Consider the following 19,611-nt stretch of genomic DNA (forward strand, 5'->3'; position numbering starts at 1 on the left):
AATAAAGAGTGTATTATTGAATTATAACCAAAATATTTTTTTTTTTTTTTTTTTTTTTTTTAGACGGAGTCTCGGGCTGTCACCAGGCTGGAGTGCAGTGGCCGGATCTCAGCTCACTGCAAGCTCCGCCTCCCGGTTTACGCCATTCTCCTGCCTCAGCCTCCGGAGTAGCTGGGACTACAGGCGCCGCCACCTCGCCCGGCTAGTTTTTTTTGTAATTTTTAGTAGAGACGGGGTTTCACCATGTTAGTCAGGATGGTCTCGATCTCTTGACCTCGTGATCCGCCCGTCTCGGCCTCCCAAAGTGCTGGGATTACAGGCTTGAGCCACCGCGCCCGGCCAACCAAAATATTAAATACATAGTCACGAGACTTTGTACTTATGTATCTCAGTAATTATACTGATATAAATCTTTTACTAAATACATGAATATATCAATAAAGAGGAAGAGACATATGTTCCTTACAGAGGAATTTGAAACAGTTTATGGAGATACTCTGTTCTCAAAGAGTTGAAGCTTAACTCCCCATTCCCCAATGTGAGCTGCACTTACTGGCTTTCTTCCAAATAATGGGCTATGAAAAGGCAGTCAAAACTAGTTTTATAGTTGAGAAACACCGCATGGACCAGATGATAAAGTTTAGCATCACGGGTGACATCATATTAATAGCATGTATCCATAATATCTGATGAGAAAGGTGTCTGATCTCTTTAATTTGGAGGTTCTTTCCCCAAATCCCTAACTCCAGTCTACTCATGGGAAAAACATTACAAAAAATTGAGGGATATTTGAAAAAATACCTGACTACTCCTTAAAACTTGTCCAGGTAATGAAAAATGAAGAATAACTGATTTTCCTTAATCTTTTCTGATCTGTTACAGAAGAGACTAAGGACAATCAGTTATTTTTTTCCCACATTTAATGGTTGTGTTTTCTTAGTCTGTTCTGTCACAGATCAGAAGAGACTAAGGAAATGCAATCACTAAATGTGATGTTATATCCTAGATGAGATCCTGGAACAGGGAAAGAATACCAGTGGTGAAACTACTGAAATCACAATGAAGTGTGTGTTTAATTAGTGGTAATGTGCCAGTGTTTGTTTGGTAGTTTTGAAAAATGTACCCAGGTAATGTAAAATGTTAAGAATAGGGAAAACTGGGTTAGGGATATCCATACATTTTGTGTACAAACTTTACAATTTTTTGACAAATCTAAAACTATCCTAAAATATGTTCATATTTTTAAAATAGCAGGATGCAATGAACAGTTAGGCAATGTAAACAAGTTGATAATCGTCTGAACGAAGGAAGAATCAGCAAAACAAACGTGGAGACCGAGTCAGGTAGGTTTAACATGGTTTGATGACTGATATGATTTGGCCATGTTCCCACCTAAGTCTCATCTTGAATTGTAGTTCCCATAACCCCCATGTGTCATGGGAGGGACCCGGTGGGGAGGTAATTGAATCATGGGTGTGGTTACCCTCATGCTGTTCTCATGATAGTAAGTTCTCACAAGGTCTGATGGTTTTATAAGGGACTTTTCTCCATTTTGCTCAGTACTTCTCCTTGCTGCTGCCATGTGAAGAAGGATGTGTTTTCTTCTCCTTCTGCCATGATTGTAGGTTGCCTGAGGCCTCCCCAGCCATGTGGAACTGTGAGTCAATTAAACCTCTTTCCTTTATAAAATACGCAGTCTTGGGTATGTCTTTATTAGCAGCATGAGAACAGACTAATACAGTGACCATGTTAGGGGAAATAGGAGGCTGGTGAGGGAAAGAGGGGACGGGGATCACAGTGTTGGTGAGTGGCAGATAAAGTCACCAATCCAGGTCCTCTCCCTCTTCAGGACCATGAGATGGATAGCCTATAGCAAGTAGGAGAGACCATGGGGGAATACTCCAGGCCTAGAGCGATGGAAGATGAATAGAAAGATGAATATAGATGAAAGATGAATTAGGAAAATTGATGATGGATTAGATCAAGGGTCATGGAAAAGCAAAGAACAAGACCCAAGGAGACTCTAAACCTAAGATTTGAAATAATGGCAATGCTCTCAAGAGAACTGGAGAAATTTGGGAAAGGAGAATTGTTAAGAAATAAAATAATCAGATATGTTTTATAAAGTATGTTTGAAATGGTATCGGGGCATTATGTGGAAATGTTCCACAGTACAGTGAAGCCAGCTAGAGTCTGGAGACATGTACAATACATCTAGAGAAAGAGTAAAAATGATCATATGAATTGGCAAGAATAAATTCATTAATAAAACGTAAGACGTTTGGTTAAGAGTATGGGACTAGAAGGCAGAATCTACTAAAATTGTTTCTAAGATCTTCGTACAGTCTCCCTCTTGCTATTGTTGTTCCACAGCCATTCTATATTTCCTTATCTGAAATGTGGTTATATATTAATCGACATTTTGTCCCCAGATATACACTACTACCTTTAGCTACAGAATTATTGTTTGATTTTCATACGTTACAAGAAACATTTTTTTTTCTTCCAGTAAACACTTTTCTCAACTGGATGCTTCCTTGTCTTATGTTTGAACATTTAGTTAATGATTGCTGTAGGGGATCAGTGCCAGATTGAGAGAAGAGCAAAGCTGCTGGGAAATGAGACTCAGAGGTCTATCAGTGAAGAGAGCTGATAGGAGTCATTTACAAAACTCTTCTGTGTCTAAGACAGTTGGTCTCCAACACAGTATGGCTTGTCCCTGTAAGAAAAGTTAATGTGCCTGGGTGCAGTGGCTCATGCCTATAATCCCAGCACTTTGTGAGGCCGAGGTGGGTGGATCACCTGAGGTCAGGAGTTCGAGAGCAGCCTAGCCAACATGGTAAAACCCCCCTCTCCACTAAAAATACAAAAATTAGCCAGGCGCCACTGTGCTTGCCTGTAGTCCCAGCTACTCAGGAGGCTGAGGCAGGAGAATCGCTTGAAGCAGAAGACAGAGATTGCAGTAAGCTGGGATCGTGCCACTGCACTCCAACCCAGGCGACAGAGTGAGACCCTGTCTGAAAGAAAGAAAGAAAGAGAGAAAGAGAGAAAGGGAGAAAGGGAGAAAGAAAAAAGAAGAAAAAGAAAGAGAAAGAAAGAAAGAAAGAAAGAAAGAAAGAAAGAAAGAAAGAAGAAAGAAAGAAAGAAGAGAGAAAGAGAGAAAGGGAGAAAGAAAAAAGAAAGAAAGAAAGAAAGAAAGAAAAGAAAGAAAAAAAGAAAAAAGCTAATGTAAGAGCAGTTGCAGAAGCTTCCTATAAATTAAACATAAAATAAGGAAAGATTACACCAATACAAGGAAAGAGAAAGGGCAGGTAGTTGATCCCAAATGTGACATGAGCCATCATATGGCAGCAATAGTAGCAGTAGGCACAGGCACTTATTAACCCCTTGTTGTCCCAGCCTGAGCTATGAGCCTTAGGTAAAGGCATTATCCTCTTTATTCCTCATAACAACTCCGTGAAGTATCTACAGGTCCACAGTCCCTAATTCATCATTTCAAACCCCACAGAGGGGTTTGTTTTGTTTTTGTTTTGTTTCAGAAGTTTTTCTTTTGTTTCATTTTGTAACTCATTTGACAGCAAAATCTGTCAAGAGATGATTTAAGGATAATTATTTTCTCTACATGGATGTTTTGCTGAAGAATTATTGGTGTGATTAAAGCGTGTTGTGCCAGGCACCACTGGGCTTTCTGAACTGCATCATATAACTTTTTAAAAATTTACAAAAAAAAATTGGGTTTTAAAACCCATCCAGCCTGAGGGTATTTGGAGGAAAAATTATGAAAATTGACGGTCATCAATGTGAAGTTTAGCTCAAAATCACACATAGGTTTGAACTGAGGTCTGTCATTCTACAAAGATTAGACTTTCAATCATTAAACGACATGCTGGAAATGTTATTATCTTTACAACTGGCACCAGAATTTATTTTAAGGAAAAAACTGTCTTTTTTGGGAAAATATCCTGAAAAGAACTTGTTAGATGTGGTATCTCCAGAGTCAAGGTGTCATCTGTTTCTGTTCTAGACAAGGAAAGAAACTGGTTGTTTCATTCCTAGCTGGAGAGGGTAGAAAAGAGAATGAAGAAAGAGTAACCAACATTTGTAAGTTTGGCTACTGCTTGGTGGGAAATGACCAAGAAAGACTTCCAGTTAAGAGTAGTTATAAAGGCTGACATGTGTTTAAAATATTTTGTTGCCTTGCGTGTGGTGCAATTCCCTCTACTATTTCTTTGCAATCTTACTAATGTCTACTATGCCCACAAATGCTTAGAAGGCATGGATTTTGCCCATGTTATCAGGTGCCACTGGATCTAACAGTGTACTTGACTCTGTAGATAAAAGGTCATGACATCCAGGAGTTTAGTAAAGGAGATAAATAAGAAAAATGAAAAATTAGAATTTCCAGTTTCATGTGCTATAACAGAGACACGCTTAAGTGCAGGGTTCACATAGATGACGAGACAACCCTTTCTGTGTGGCAGTATTAAATTAAGAATCCTGGCTTCTTGGAGTTTAATCCAGTGTTCTAATAATGACGTTAAGATTAAGTTCATACACACACACATACACACACACAAACACACACACACACAAATCAGTAAATACCATATCTGCTAATCTGTTACCACAAACAAGAAAACTGAAATCTCTGTGCTTCAGTTTCCTTTCTTATAAAGAGAAATAACAGTGCTATCAGGATTTAAATGATGAAAATAAAATACTACAGTGATTGATGAATAGAAGCCTTTGAAAAATATTAGTAGTGGCTATAGTGATAATGATGATGAGGAGGATGTAATCAATGTGATTATTAAGTGATAGCTTTACAAACTGCTAGGAGAGGCAAAGGAAAGTGAGAAAATCATTCCTAATTGCATCAAGCACCACAGACATTTCACCCAAGCTGTAGAGGATGCGCACAGCAAATAGGTACACATGCGACCTATCTGGAGAACGAGCAGTAGAATAAAAACAAGAGGTCATTTATGAAAAGTCATGAAGTTCTCTAAATAATGAAAAATAAAAGTTGAAGAGTTAAGATGCAACTATGTCAAGGAAGTCTCCAAATGTCCAGCTAAATATAATAAGCTGTATATCTCTAGTTTCTGTCATTTTTTTCTTACTAGTTAAACTTTGGGCACAGAATGTGAAAATCAATAGGTGCCAGCCCAACATCCCCATTCCAGCATGTATTATCAACATCCGTTAGAGCAGTTCTCTCAAGTTTTGTCATCACTCTTTACTCAGGTGAATAATTAGTCCTTGAATCAGAAGGGAGTAGGTCATAATATGTTTGCTTGAGTTCCCAAAGATAGACATGCATAAATATGTACTCAGAGCGGTAAAGAAGAAAAGGAAAAAATGTACACAAGGTTGAGAAATGTAAACACATTCAATATGACTAATAGTCTAGCACTGGAGCAGAATTTCTCTGGTCAATGCACTCCTCATCTCCCAGGGCAAACAATATTTATTCTATCAAGAATTGATCGTATGAGGCTTCAATATATTTTCTACTGTTCTAATTCATGGAAGGAGGGTGATAGCATTACTAGCTAGCAATTATAATTCCTGGAGATGTGAGGAATAATATTTTTGCACAATATTGATGTATGGTTTCTCAGTTTATTCTTACACCAAATGAACACTGTATGATGTGTATTTTTGTAGTTGAGAAAACTGTTTTACCCAGTCATGTCACAGTTGAAATGGCAGATTTATAACTGGAGACAGGCTCCTCTCTCCATAGGTTTTGTTTATCTTCTTCAACTTGTTGTCTGCAAAGGGCCATTCCCTATCACAAATTTAGGGCCAGTTTTTAACTAGAATTCATTTTAGTACTGTAGTGATTTAAAAAACAAGATTGTCTGGGGTCCACAGGATACATTTCTGTAGTGAAATATTTTTCTAATTACAGATTAGTATTGGTGAACTGAGGTGGAATAGAATAAAAAAATCTATCAAGAGTCCTCATTATAATAAGACTATGTTTTATTGTTTAACAACTGTGTTTGTCTGCTCCCACGTCTACATATAACACATATACTAGGCCATACCCCAAAATTTTTACTTTAGGTTCACAGTCAAATGTTTAAAAAGCACTGTTTGGTGAAAAGAGCCCAGGCTTTGGCATCAGGTAGGCCTAAATCTAAGGTTATTACTGTTGCTATTACTATCTAACGAGTTTACGTGACCAGATCCCAGCCAATTCCCTTCTCCCCACACTGCTTGTGAGACCCAAGGAAAAAAAATCCTTTTCTCTTGTATGAACCCTCCTTAACAGTGGTTATTGGAAGTTTCTTACTGGCCACAAAGCTACTATTTAAATAATGATTTGAGATGAAAAGAACCAATATATTTTCATCTCAAATCACATCAAATATGATTCAACCAATATCTATCAATGCTAAGACTAAACTCCATGAGGGCAGACATCATATCCATTTCCCCAGCACTCAGCCAAAAATTTTCGTATAGTAAGGACTTGATGAATATTTGAATATACTAATAGTTGAAGGAATAAAAGGCCTGATGATGAGCCAATGAATGACTACTCAACTGGAGGCACTGGAGACACAGAAATGAACAAGGCATAAACCTTGGTCTTCAGAAGTATATACATTTATCTCTTAATTTATGTTTTTAGAAAATATTTATTTAGTGTCTACTATTTTTCAGACACTTTGTTAAGTGCTACAATAAATAAAGCAGCTGTATTTGCTCCCTAAAAATAAAGAGGTATTACATAATAATCATACAAATACTTATAGAGTTGGAATTATTTTAAGTGCAATGAAGGATTTTATGAAATCATACAATAGGAGGAATTAATCTAGATGCAGAAAGAAGTAAAGGAAGACCCAGAAAGAATGGCTTAATGAGAAAATACCTACCACTTAACCTTTTAACCTTAGAAGGTGCAAAGCTGTTTTGTTTTGTTTTCTTGGTCCTAGCAAAGGGTAACAGAGAAATGACCAAAGTAGCAAGGAAATAACCAGATTGAGCAAGGAAGAACCTCTTGCAGAATAAAGATAGAAAGGAGCCAAGTCATGCAGAACCTAAATTCTTCCTGAGCATTCTGAACAATGAGAAACTGGACAGAGACATTATCAAATTTGCAGTCCATAAACATCCCTTGACTGTTCCATGGGCAGCAACTTTAAGGAAGAAATAACAGCAAATATTGAGAAACTCTTTGCAGGAAGTGCAGAAACCCAGGGGGGAAATGATGGCATTGTCTTAGATATGACAGTGGAAGCTAATGAGAAGTGTCCGGGATTGAGGTTATTTTGAACACGAATCCAAGAAGAGAACTTAGTAACAAATTAAGTGTGGAAGATGATGTGTACAAAGGGGAAAGGGAAATATCAGGGAGAGCAATGAGGTTTGGGCTTGTGTGATCTACTGGAAAGAAAAGAAGCTGTAGGGAGAATAGAGACAAAAATATGGCGGTGAAAGATCAAAATAGTAGTGTGGGACATATTAGATTTGAAGTAGCTATAAAACATCCAAATAGTGATGTCAAGAACTAAACACTTCCAAAGCTTCCCTTTGATAAAAACCAAAGTCCTTACTCTAGCCTGCACTAGATCTAGACCCTCACTGCTTCTTTTATTTCATCTCCCATTCTGCCCTCTATCACTTTGCGGGAAGCCAGACTGTCCTCCTGGATGTTTCTCAAACATGTCAAACCAACATCAGCCTCAGAGCCTTTGCACTTACTATTCTCTCTGTCTGGAATGCACATCCTTGGAATAATTACATAGTTCAAATCCTCATTTCCTTCATGTCTCTGTTTGATATCACCTGAAAAGCAAGACCTTTTCTGATTACGCTATGATACATATCTCCTTAACCCTCCAGCACCCTTATCCTTCCTATCCTTTTCTCCATAATATGTATCTGATACATTTTATAATCATTTATTATTTTTTGTCACCTGCCTCCCTCAGCAAAAATGCAATGGAAGCTCCATGAAGACAAAGATTGTTATTTTTATTTACTGATCTGTCTCGAGAGATAAAAACAGTTCTTGTCATGACTTGGAAAGGGTTTGAGATTTTATCCTACGTGGAAGCTAAGAAGTTAACCTGCCACATTATAATGGTTTCTGGCAGAAGGCACAGACTTCTGGCTCAGAGATATGGGACTTAATTATTCCATAGCAACAGCCAGAGTGTTGGAATTTGTTCTGGTTTCCCAAGCCCCAATTTCCACAGGCCAATGTAAGGCACATCAAGTGATACTTGCAGCGAAAGTACAGTGTGTTAAAGGAAAGCAAGGCCAAGCTTTTAAAAACCCGAAATCTTTTAAATAGGGCAATTAACATGATCTTTGCCCTAGAAGGAGATATTAACTTTATTACACTAAACAGTAAACAAACCTGCCTTTTGATGCAGAGGGAGACATTACATATTTTCTAAGGTCGTTTGTTATACAAACACCCTTAAAAAGATAGTCTGAAACAAAGGGGTTATCGGTACCTCTACTCATAAGACACACAGAAACATGAGAGAGGATGGAGAATTCTCTTCCAACAACACATGGTAGATAACCAGTACATATTCTCAAATGAAAGAGTAACCCTTTGAGTTAGATGTTATTATTATTTTAATTTCCAGATGAATACACAGAAGCACAGCAAAAGTGACTCCAACAAACACCCTCTACTCCAGAACACACGCTTTAGGGAACTGAGTCCTCTCTCTCTCTTGCTCTCTCTTTCCCTCTCATCTGCCATTCCATCAGCTACTTTAAGCTTTGTGAATGGGTGATAGAAAAATAGAGAAAAGAGAAAGAAGAATAAGAAATGAAGAGTGGAGGAAAGGAAGAAAGAATGGAGAGGTTTTATCCTACTTGGAATAAAATTCTTTCTAGTCGCTATCCATACCTGCTCATCTATCCAGACCTACAGAGTAGAAGGGATCTTTGGGTTTACCTTACAGGGGAGAAAACAGGCTTCAGAAGAGTATGACTTTCCCCCAACCATAGAGAGAGTGGGATCAAACTAACCACCAGAACTATTTTCCTGACAGAATGTTTGCCTTGCATGTTTCAGGCCCACCTGGCTTCTTTCACCTTTCTTACGCAGGTGACATTCCCAGAACCTGGAGGCCAGGCTACAACACAGAGTCAATCAATAACCAGGGAGATCTATGATATAGCCCAGTAGGTGGGGCCTTGCTGTCACCTGCCATATGACCCTTCCAGTCCCAGGCTTCTGAAGAGACGTGGTAAGTGCAGTGAAGTTTTCAACTGACCTCTGGACGCAGAACTTCAGCCATGAAGGTAACAGGCATCTTTCTTCTCAGTGCCTTGGCCCTGTTGAGTCTATCTGGTAAGTGTTTTTGTATATTTTTCAAATTTAAATAAAATCATTTTGACCTGTTGCTTTGTGGAGCACATTATCTTCTAGACTTTTGATGTAGTCTAGTCTTCAAGAGATCTTTTGGACCTAATGAGATGAAATAGAATCCACAGATAAGAATTATTTTTTAAGAGGGATTTTTAACTTACTATAAGGAAAACAATCTGCTAGTAAGAACTGCCTAGAGATAAAATGATTTTCCTCTATTGATGTGGCTGACCCTTTGTTGGAATATGGTAGAGAAAAAAGGGTAAAAATATTTCAATTTTAAGTATACTTCTAATTCTGTAAATGTGTAAGGCCACATTACAATAATATATGTGATATAAAGGGGAATTTTAATTTTCAATTTCTGATGTTTCTTATTAGTATCTGGAAATACAAAAATTGCATTTTGTGTATTTACATTACATGTTTTGAACGTTTTGAAAGAAAACATTCTGCTTGAATAGATGGTGCACATATGCCCCCAACTGCATCTTGACAACGTTAACAGACAACTCTGAAGCCGCAGAGCCAAGATCAGTTTCCTTTTTATCATTGGAAATGGTTAACATTTTCAACTTCACCTCTCGTGTAGCGACAGATCCTGTAGACAGCCAAATCAGCACTTTGCTAAGAAGAGGAAGAATATTGTTTGTTGTATTCGCCGAATACTTACAGCAGCTGTCAGTGTTCCCTTCCCCCTCCTCACACATGTTAATTAATACAAATAGATGCTTGTGATGAGCACCTGCTCATCAGTTTTTAGACTCAACTAGATTCTAAAAGCCAGTGGGCCCCCAACAATATCAAGTTCTGACTATCCTGGGGGAAATTCTCCAAGTTCTTAGATGCCTCACTAATTTTTGTTACATTTAGATACAAAGAACTACCTCTTTACCCAGATCACCTCAAAGATTGATGATATTAAAATTAATTTTCACAAATATTTCCTTATTTGGATGCTATCAGATTAATTCCCCTTCCCTTCCATCAACTCATCCACAGTTATCATTTTCTACATGTTGTCAGCAAAACCTATGTTATCTTCTGGGGGATGGAGATTAGCTATTTTGACTACCTGTAAATTCAATAAATGTGAGTTGGACCCATCGTCCATATGATGCAATTGTTGGAAATAGCTCTTTAGGAACTGATAGTGAGTTGGCAAAAGATCTCTATTTTTTCAACATTACTTACAAAAGAGAATTTCAGCGTAATTGAAAAAGCTAATTTTGCATCAGAAGGCCTGGTTACTGCTTGTGATAACTGTTTCACAGCTAGTTATAAAAACTCTCCATACTTTCATCTGTAAACAGATAAAAAGTATACTTCACTAATTGTGAGATTAAAGATCTAGTAACTGGTTTTGAGAATGTTTGTGAGGATTCAAAAGATAATTTGCTCAGTGCCTGATACATTTCCAGCAGTAAGTACATAATTTCTATTTTCAAGGAAATAGATCAACTTCCTAAAACATCAAATTGAGATACTTTGGTCATAATCAAAGTTTTACTTAATCTTTTTAAGGTTTTGCCAGGGAAGGGGTGCAGGAAAATCAGTCAGATACTTTTGGAAGATTATAGAAATCAGAAAGGGTGGGGAATGAAAGAGCCTAGTAAAGAAGTCACGGTCTGCAATGAAAGCAGAGAATTCTGATGAAGAATAGATCTGACTTCTCTCGTTTAGGACCCAACTTACCATATCTGATTTATTTCTAGGTAACACTGGAGCTGACTCCCTGGGAAGAGAGGTAAAGAGATATTTGCAGTTTCTTATTTCTCAGGCTGGAACAGTTTGATCCAACAAAAATGCAGCCTTGCTGTCACCTTTCAGTTGAGCCTGAAGTTAAGAGGAGTATGAATGCTAGGGAGGGTTAACGTGTGAAATGCAAACGGTAATAGTAGTTCCACCTCACAGGCATATATTGAAGGACAATTTCACTGATGTATAAGCAAGTTCTATATAGTCCTACAGTGCTTGCTGCGAAGGGGTTTTTATATAAACTAGCTGTAGACAAGTATTTGGGGTAGAAGCCTTCTCAAGTTCACTCCAAGTAGCCCTTCCTCCTTACAGCCAGCTCTCCCGATGACCAAAGTGTGGCTCTAATTTATAATGAACAACAGAAAATAATAAACTAGGTTCTTCTTCTAGAAAAATATTCTAACTCTAACCTTTTCATATTTTTGTTTAAAAGGTAATTTCAGTAAATTTGGAGACCAGAGGAAGAAGTGTACCTCTTCTCAGTACATTTATATCTAGTCAGAGACAACTAACAGACCAAAAGTTCATGAATGAATACACTATTACATTTATGATAAGTGTTATGAAAAAGATATGCTGCCATTAGGAACTTAGACTAGTTAGAGAGATCAGGGAGGGTGCTCCGAAGTAAGTGAGGGGTTATTTTGAGCCAAAAAAAAAAAAATGACTGTTAGCAAAGCAAAACTGGTGGGGAGATGTAGTAGAATGAAGTAGTTAAGAGCTAAAGCTCAGGAACTCTGACTAGATTTGAATTCTGAATTTAGGAATTCCTTAGCTGGGTGTCCTTGGCTAATTTTATTGCTTTGTGCTTCATTATCTTCACCTGAAGAAGAATATAATACTTAGTTCACAGGATAGTTAGGCGGTTTAAACAGAATAATATGTAAAAAGCACTAGGACAATGTCTAGGACAATGACAATCATTTGACGGTTATAAACTCTTACTAGAGTAGAATGCAAAGACTTCCAACACTGGATGATGGCTAGCACCTTTAAGTGCCTAATAGAAGACCAGTGTGTGTGGACTACAGTGTACAAGGAAGAACATGCCTCAAGATGTGGCCAAGCTGAGAGATGCCAGCACCTGCAGTAACTGCAAACATGAACATTATTTCACCCATCCGTGCAAACCTCACAACAACACTATGAGATAGGTGGGAAATGGTAATATCATCACCATTTTGCAGATGAACTGACTTTCAGATGGGCCATAGGACTTACTAATGTCACACAGTTTAGAAATAGCAGAGGCATGACTTAAAACAAGGTTTTCTGTCTCAAGATCTTAGGTTATTTCTTTTACAACACACAGTATCATTCTCCCAATCACAGTTATGCCCCAGAGAAATTAGAACCATTTCAGAGATTTTGCTATGAGCTCAAGAATGGAGAATAATGGGAAATGATTCTGTTTAATTCCATTTTTAGGCCAAATGTTACAATGAACTTACTGGATGCACCAAGATATACGACCCTGTCTGTGGGACTGATGGAAAAACTTATCCCAATGAATGTGTGCTATGTTTTGAAAATCAGTGAGTACAAACTTGAGTTTCTTTTAAACTATATATTTTAAGATAGTTATCTTCAAATATACTGATAATATGAATCTTACCCTGAGAGAAGCAAACTATTTACTTTTTCCAAAAACAGTTATCTCTTTCTTACTCTCCTTTTTATACATTTAGCATTATAATATTATTTTTAAAAAGTCACTTTTATGATAAAAGTCTACATTTTTACAGCAAAATAGTTGATAGATTGGATTTTTATTAATCTTATACACACAAAATACCTTTAATTAAAAAGAAATATTAGTGGTTGCAATAATTGTGTTTTTTAAAGCCCTCAGTTATGCAAATATAAATTGTACAGATTATATAACCAAAAATGTATTTTTACTCATGGATATGAAAGCCAGTTTCAGTAAAGCTTCATTTTCTCAGTGTCCATGAGTAGGAGATGGGATACAGAGAAATTGATTCGACACAAATTTCCTATCTCACTCAGCAACTGAAACCTTAGCATGTATCAAGCATTATGCTAATATTCCCTGTCTTACTGGTGCTTATGACTAAGAAAACGTCATGAGCACATATAGGATGACTTCTTATAATATGGGGCAAATGCCAGATGAGGTGTAAATAAAGTGCAACTGAAGTGAAGCAGGGATACATATTTTTTGTTATTAAAAGGGGCCAAGAAAGGATCCATGAAAAGAATAGAATGTCGGCCGGGTGCAGTGGCTCACTCCTATAATCCAAGCACTTTGGGAGGCCTAGGCAGGTGGATCACCTGAGGTCAGGAATTCGAGACCAGCCTGGCCAACATGGTGAAACCCCGTGGTGGTGGGCGCCTGTAACCCCAGCTACTCAGGAGGCTGAGGCAGGAGAATCGCTTGAACCTGGGAGGCAGAGGTTGCAGTGAGCTGAGACTGTGCCACTGCACTCCAGCCTGGGTGACAAGAGTGAGACTCCATTTAAAAAAAAAAAAAGAATAGAATGCCATTTAAATAGAGCTCTGAATTTTGGCAATATCAAAAGAGCATGCCAGGTTAAATAAAGGTGTGGAATGAACAAAACAAATAAAAGGGGATTCCACGAGTGACTTTAGTTTTTCTGAGATTGACTTGATATTAAAGACTTTGACTCAGGCTCAAATGACTGTGTAAATTTCTATTATATTCTACTGCATAACTTTCCTTGCCTGTAATGCAAACCTTCTTCTTGGGCTGGTTTAAACCGTTGTGGAAAATTCTCAGAGTTTAGCAAGTATCGTGGAAATAGGTCCCCAGGATGAGAGGTCTAATATCTTGAAGTTTTAGACCCAAAACCTTAGGTATTCTACTTTGTAATGAATCCGTTTCCATAACTAAGACTTGTAAAAGGAATTTGAAGCCACCTGTTAGTTTTCTCATGACCCACGTTCTTGACATTAAGGTCAAACATCATCTTTCCATCCAATGGGAGGAGAAAGCAAGAGAACAACAGCTTTGAGACTTGGGAAATTTCCAAATGCCACTCAACATTTACAGTGAAACATTAGAAAAATATTAGTAGAGGGCTGGGACACCCTGTCTGCTTAGTCTGTGAAACCTGCGAGTTTCTGTTTACTCTTTCTGTTTGTTCAAAAATATGTAAATACGGGAGGCACATTTGTATGCTAGAAAACATGACCTCTCTTCCTATATTTCTCAGATAAGAAAATTGAGATCTAGAGACAAAATGTTGCTTTCTCAAATACAGCATATTTCCTAATGTATGACATTGCCCTTTTCACTGTTGATTAAAAGTCCCCAACTTATTACCTAGTAACTAAAGCCAGATGCTGACCCTAGTTTGAGACAAGTAGATAATACCAAACAAGGGCTTGCAAATCAGTCTTCTTGGTCATTATATGCTTGGCAAACATATTCAAAAAACACTTTTTCTATTCCTTCTATGTCTTCATAGGAAATCTGTACTGGCAAATCCTTTTCCATAAATCTGCATTTCCAATAGAACCTTCTATAATGATGGAAATGTTCTATGTTTTTGGTTTTTTTTTTTTTTTTTTTTTTTTTTTTTGAGACAGAATCTGGCTCTGTCGCCCAGGCTGGAGTGCAGTGGCAGGATCTCAGCTCACTGCAAGCTCCGCCTCCCGGGTTCACGGCATTCTCCTGCCTCAGCTTCCCAAGTAACTGGGACCACAGGCACTCGCCACATCGCCCGGCTAGTTTTTTTGTACTTTTTTAGTAGAGACGGGGTTTCACCGTGTTAGCCAGGATGATCTCGATCTCCTGACCTTGTGATCCGCCCATCTCGGCCTCCCAAAGTGCTGGGATTACAGGCTTGAGCCACCGCGCCCGGCCGAAATGTTCTATGTGTATGCTGTCTAATACATAGCCACTAGCCACAAAACAGTAGCCTTCATGTGGCTAATACTAACTTAAATGTGGCTAGCATAACTGATAAACTGAATATTTAATATTATCTAAACTAATTTAAATTTACATAGCTATATGTCGATGGTGAATATATGAAACTAGAGTGAACAGCGTAGCAACTCTTGTTTATTCTGTTTAGGTATGTGTGCTTATGTATGCTAACTGATTTGGAAATCAGTATTAATGAGTACTTAATGATTGTGGGACAAGAAAGCATTAAAAAGTCTTAAAGAGTTTCGCTGAGCATGGTGGCTCATGCCTGTAATCCCAGCACTTTGGAAGGCCCAGGCAGGCAGATCACTTGATGTTAGGAGTTTGAGACCAGCTTGGCCAACATGGTAAAACCCCGTCTCTACTAAAAATACAAAAATTAGCAGGGCGTGGTGACATGCACCTGTAATCCCAGCTACTCAGGAGGCTGAGGCAGGAGAATCACTTGAACCCGGGAGCTGGAGGCTGCAGTGACCCAAGATCACACCACTATACTCCAGCCTGGGCAACAGAGTGAGACTCTGTCTAAAAAAAAAAAAAGAAAGAAAGAAACAAAAGAAAAAATAAAAGTATACGGAAGTCAGATGTCCTCCAGTAATAGAGAAGTAGAAGAATTTTTGTAAGTCAGTATATTCCAAGAAAAAATGGTTAGAAAAATTAAAGACCTGGAAACAGTCTTCTAGGGAACAATTACAAAATTTAGAGATACTTAGCTTAGAGAAGAGAAAACTGGTTTGGTAATGGCAGTGTGGGGCGAACAGAGAGGTTTTATCTGGAGGGGAGGATGTTTAGAACTGGCAGGAATCATGTGGAATAAACATATGATTTACTTTTGCGAGACCTCACAGAAATGAATCCCCAGAGCTCTAAAATGAAAGGCCAGTCAATTAGAAGGTCCAACAATAGCTCAGGCAGCAGCTCAGATGGAAACCTGGTGGCGAAGGCAGAGGCATCAGGAGCAAAAGATGCAACGATGGATTTGAGTTTAATTTCAGGGGTTCACTGTAACTAGGTCTGTAAAAACTGTACATACAGATATTTTTCCTTTCTGTTGTATCCTTAGTGTATACAACAGTAATCAATAAATATTTGATGAATTGGGTAAGTGAATGTATAAATGAATGAAAGAGAAAAGATTATAAATCTCAAACCCCTCTACTTTAAATGAAGTTATTTTCCCCCATTTTTCTCCCATAGTCACTTTTTTTGTCAATAAAGTTCAAGCTGATTTTTCTTTTTTTTTTAATTTCTACTGCAGGAAGCGCCAGACTTCTATCCTCATTCGAAAATCTGGGCCTTGCTGAGAACCAAGGTTTTGAAATCCCATCAGGTCACTGTGAGGCCTGGCTGGCCTGATTGTTGAATAAATGCATCTGAATACTCCCTGTTGTTTCCATTTGCTGTTTCCTCAAAGGTATGTTTAATTATACCAGGGTCAGGGGACTTTGGCAAGACTCAGAATAGACCAAGTTTTAAAAACACCAGGAATCCTGTAATTTCACACAGGGTTTTTCCCTCACAATGCCTTTTCTTTCCTCATCTTTCTTATATCCTGAGGTCACTGCCTCAGAATATGTGATTGCAGATATTAAATGGCAGAGCACGGATGATCATGAATGCAAGTAATTCTGCAGAGGACTGGACGACTATTTTAAGGAACAAATGGAAAATACCCAGTGCAGAAACATGTTACCCATCACAGTTTGCTGATTGAAGTAACTCCTTTAGGTTTCCTTGGGATTTGACCGAGCATCTGTTGAGCCTGGCACAGGTCTACGTGCACGAGCACAGAGCTGCCTGTCTGGTGGAATAGAGTTTAGTCTTTGAGATTTTCCACTTATCTCAGAATGTAGAGTTTGGGTTAAACATAATTGTCTCAAAAAGATTTGAATCAGTGAATAAACAGAAAAAAAAGTACATTTTCTTAACAAGGCTATGGAGCAGCTTCTGGACGTAGCCTTAGCTCTTCCCCAGCCGGGCCAGTTCCCCGTTAGTTACTAAGGTGACTAGTGGTAAAGGAGAGCCTGTGCTTGTGCCTGATAACCCGGGGCTTGGATGGAGGACTTCCTCTTGTGCTTCCCTGGGAGATCTGCTTCACAGGGCCTGATGGGTTTGTGCTGTGCTAACCTGAGGCAGGTGGGTGGGTAGGCCTGATTCTGGATTAACTTTGGGAATGGTCTCTTCTACGATCAAACCATTCCCAAAAGATAACCTGACAAGGAAAAAAGTGACTATAGACCAAATGAACTGATCAAGAAACCTTTGTGCAGCGCACTTTGGTTTATGTGTAAGCCAAAACAACCCTGTAAGATTATCCTTAACTTATGAGTAAACTTAGAACTAAGTGAAATCACCTGCCTAATATTGCCAGCAAACAAAGCGGCAGGCTTAGGCTTTTATTATAATACAGGATGGAATTCAAGTCCAATGCTTCTTCCATGAAGCCACAACCACCTCACGTGAGTTACTCATTGCCTATTTTTTCCATAGAAACTTTAGATAACACCTTCCTATTAAGAAGGTCTATGTGTTTATATTCAGGGAAGCAAATAAACTAAAGAAGTGCCCCCAAAGAAAAATAAAAGTATGTACAGCTACTAAAAGAAGAAGGAGGAGGAGAAAGAGGTAGAGGAGGAGGAGGAGGAATGAAAAAAAGAGGAGGAGGATGAGGAGGAAAGGAGGAGGAGGAGAAGGATGGGGAGGGGGAAGATGAAGAAGCAACTTGAATTCCCAAACTCATGAGGAACTAGCCTAGGATAGAAAATTAGGTAGAGGGCTAACAGAGCCCGAGATGCAGCAGGTTTTCTAATATACAGCAGGAAATAGATCACCTATTAAGCCAGAAATAACCAGTCAAAAGCTATTTCACACTTGCCAAACACAGTTGCCAGACACTGTAAGGTTTAGGTTAATTTCTTGTGATATTCAGACTATACACGTCTTGAGGTTTAAATCTGGCCACTAGAGGATGCTGTAGTCTGCCAAGTGCCTCAGTCAAACCCCTGTCTAACAGCTCTCATTAAATATCAGGCTAACAGCAGTTACGGATGCAAGATGGCTTCCAGCATCTTGTCTGTGATGCTAGAGGACACTCGAAGGACATCCCTAATATTAAGGACCTTTGCCATAATAAACAGAATTTAAATAGTTGAATGCTACAAATTTTCATGCCCAGTTGAACCAGTCTACAAGTCTGGAGAGACAAACCTTGGCGATTATAAGCAGAAGTAACCCATTAACCCAAACTGTCTGTCTCTAATGTTCTGTTCTCTCTCTGACCCATCAGAAAGCATGTGGATTGCTATGTTCGTGTATGGTAGTTTATTAGGCCATTCTCCCATCGCTCTAAAGAAATACCTGTGGCCTGGCATGGTGGCTCACGTCTGTAATCCCAGCATTTTGGGAGGCCAAGGTGGGTGTATCACCTGAGGTCAGGAGTTCGAAACTAGCCTCGCCAACATGGTGAAACCCCATCTTTACTAAAAATACCAAAATTACCCAGGAGTGGTGGTGAGCACCTGTAATCCCAGCTACTTTTGAGGCTGAGACAGGAGAATCGCTTGAACCCAGGATGTGGAGACTGCAGTGGGCAGAGATCATACCATTGTACTCCTGCCCAGGCGACAAAAGTGAAACTCTGTCTCGAAAAAAAAAAAAAAAAAAGAGAGAGAGAGAGATACCTGAGACTGGACAGTTTATAAAGAAAAGAGGTTTAATTGGCTCATGGTTCCACAGGCTATACAGGAAGCGTGATGATGCAGGCATCTGCTCAGCTTCTGGGGAGGCCTACAATCATGGTGGAGGTGAAGGGAGAGCAGTCAGGTCACATAGACCAAACAAGAGCAACAGAGATGGGAGGTGCTACACACTTTCAAACAATCAGATCTCAGGAGAACTCATTCACTATTGAGACAGCCAAGTAAAAAGGGCTCCCTGGAGAACCTCCAACCAGCCTGAACTGGGAGAATGACATGGAGCCACAGAAGTTCATGCCCTTTGCGGAGGGGAGGAGTCCGACCTCTTGAGTTCCTGTGTGGTGGGGCAGAAGCCAGATAACAGGCTTCCTTCTCGCTTTACTGAAAGTTTGAAAGTTTTTCTTTTTCCTTTTTTGCCCAATAAATTCCATTTTTCTCACCCTTCTATGTGTCCACGAGCTTAATCTTTCCTGGTTGTGTGACAAGAACACAGTTTTTAGAAGAACTGAGGAGAAAGCCCTGCAACACGATCACAAGAACAGCACCAGAGGGATGGTGCTAAATGATTCTTGAGAAATCCACCCCTGTGATCCAAATTACCTCCCACCAGGCCCCATTTCCAACACTCGGGATTTTGACATGAGATTTGGGTGGGGACACAGAGCCAAACCCTATCAGGTAGTTGTGTTTTAAAAGAGATTATTTACAAACCAGAATATGTTTAGAGGAAGGAAACTACCAATATTGGTAAGAATTTGAAATTTTGCTCCATGATGAGTGGTTGGAAGAAGTAGGAAAATTTGTACTAAGCAAAGGAAAACCCTTAGAACTTGGTGGGTCTTTTCAAAGGATTTAAGGGATTAAAATGTTAACACCATGGAAGCAGA

General features: G+C 38.9%; 1 protein-coding gene across 1 annotated transcript; it reads left to right on the forward strand.

Moving 5' to 3' along the window:
* Window positions 1-9,096: 9,096 nt before the first annotated feature.
* On the forward strand, window positions 9,097-16,412 carry SPINK1 (serine peptidase inhibitor Kazal type 1). The gene is made up of 4 exons (XM_033180736.1): window positions 9,097-9,337; window positions 11,071-11,102; window positions 12,542-12,648; window positions 16,288-16,412. Exons 1-4 carry the CDS (start codon window positions 9,283-9,285, stop codon window positions 16,331-16,333), a joined length of 240 nt encoding a protein of 79 aa, XP_033036627.1. The 5' UTR covers window positions 9,097-9,282; the 3' UTR covers window positions 16,334-16,412.
* The last annotated feature ends 3,199 nt before the right edge of the window (window positions 16,413-19,611 follow it).

The sequence above is a fragment of the Trachypithecus francoisi genome, unplaced genomic scaffold (assembly GCF_009764315.1).
Source record: "Trachypithecus francoisi isolate TF-2019V2 unplaced genomic scaffold, Tfra_2.0 Lachesis_group2, whole genome shotgun sequence".
Classification (NCBI taxonomy): Eukaryota; Metazoa; Chordata; class Mammalia; order Primates; family Cercopithecidae; genus Trachypithecus; species Trachypithecus francoisi.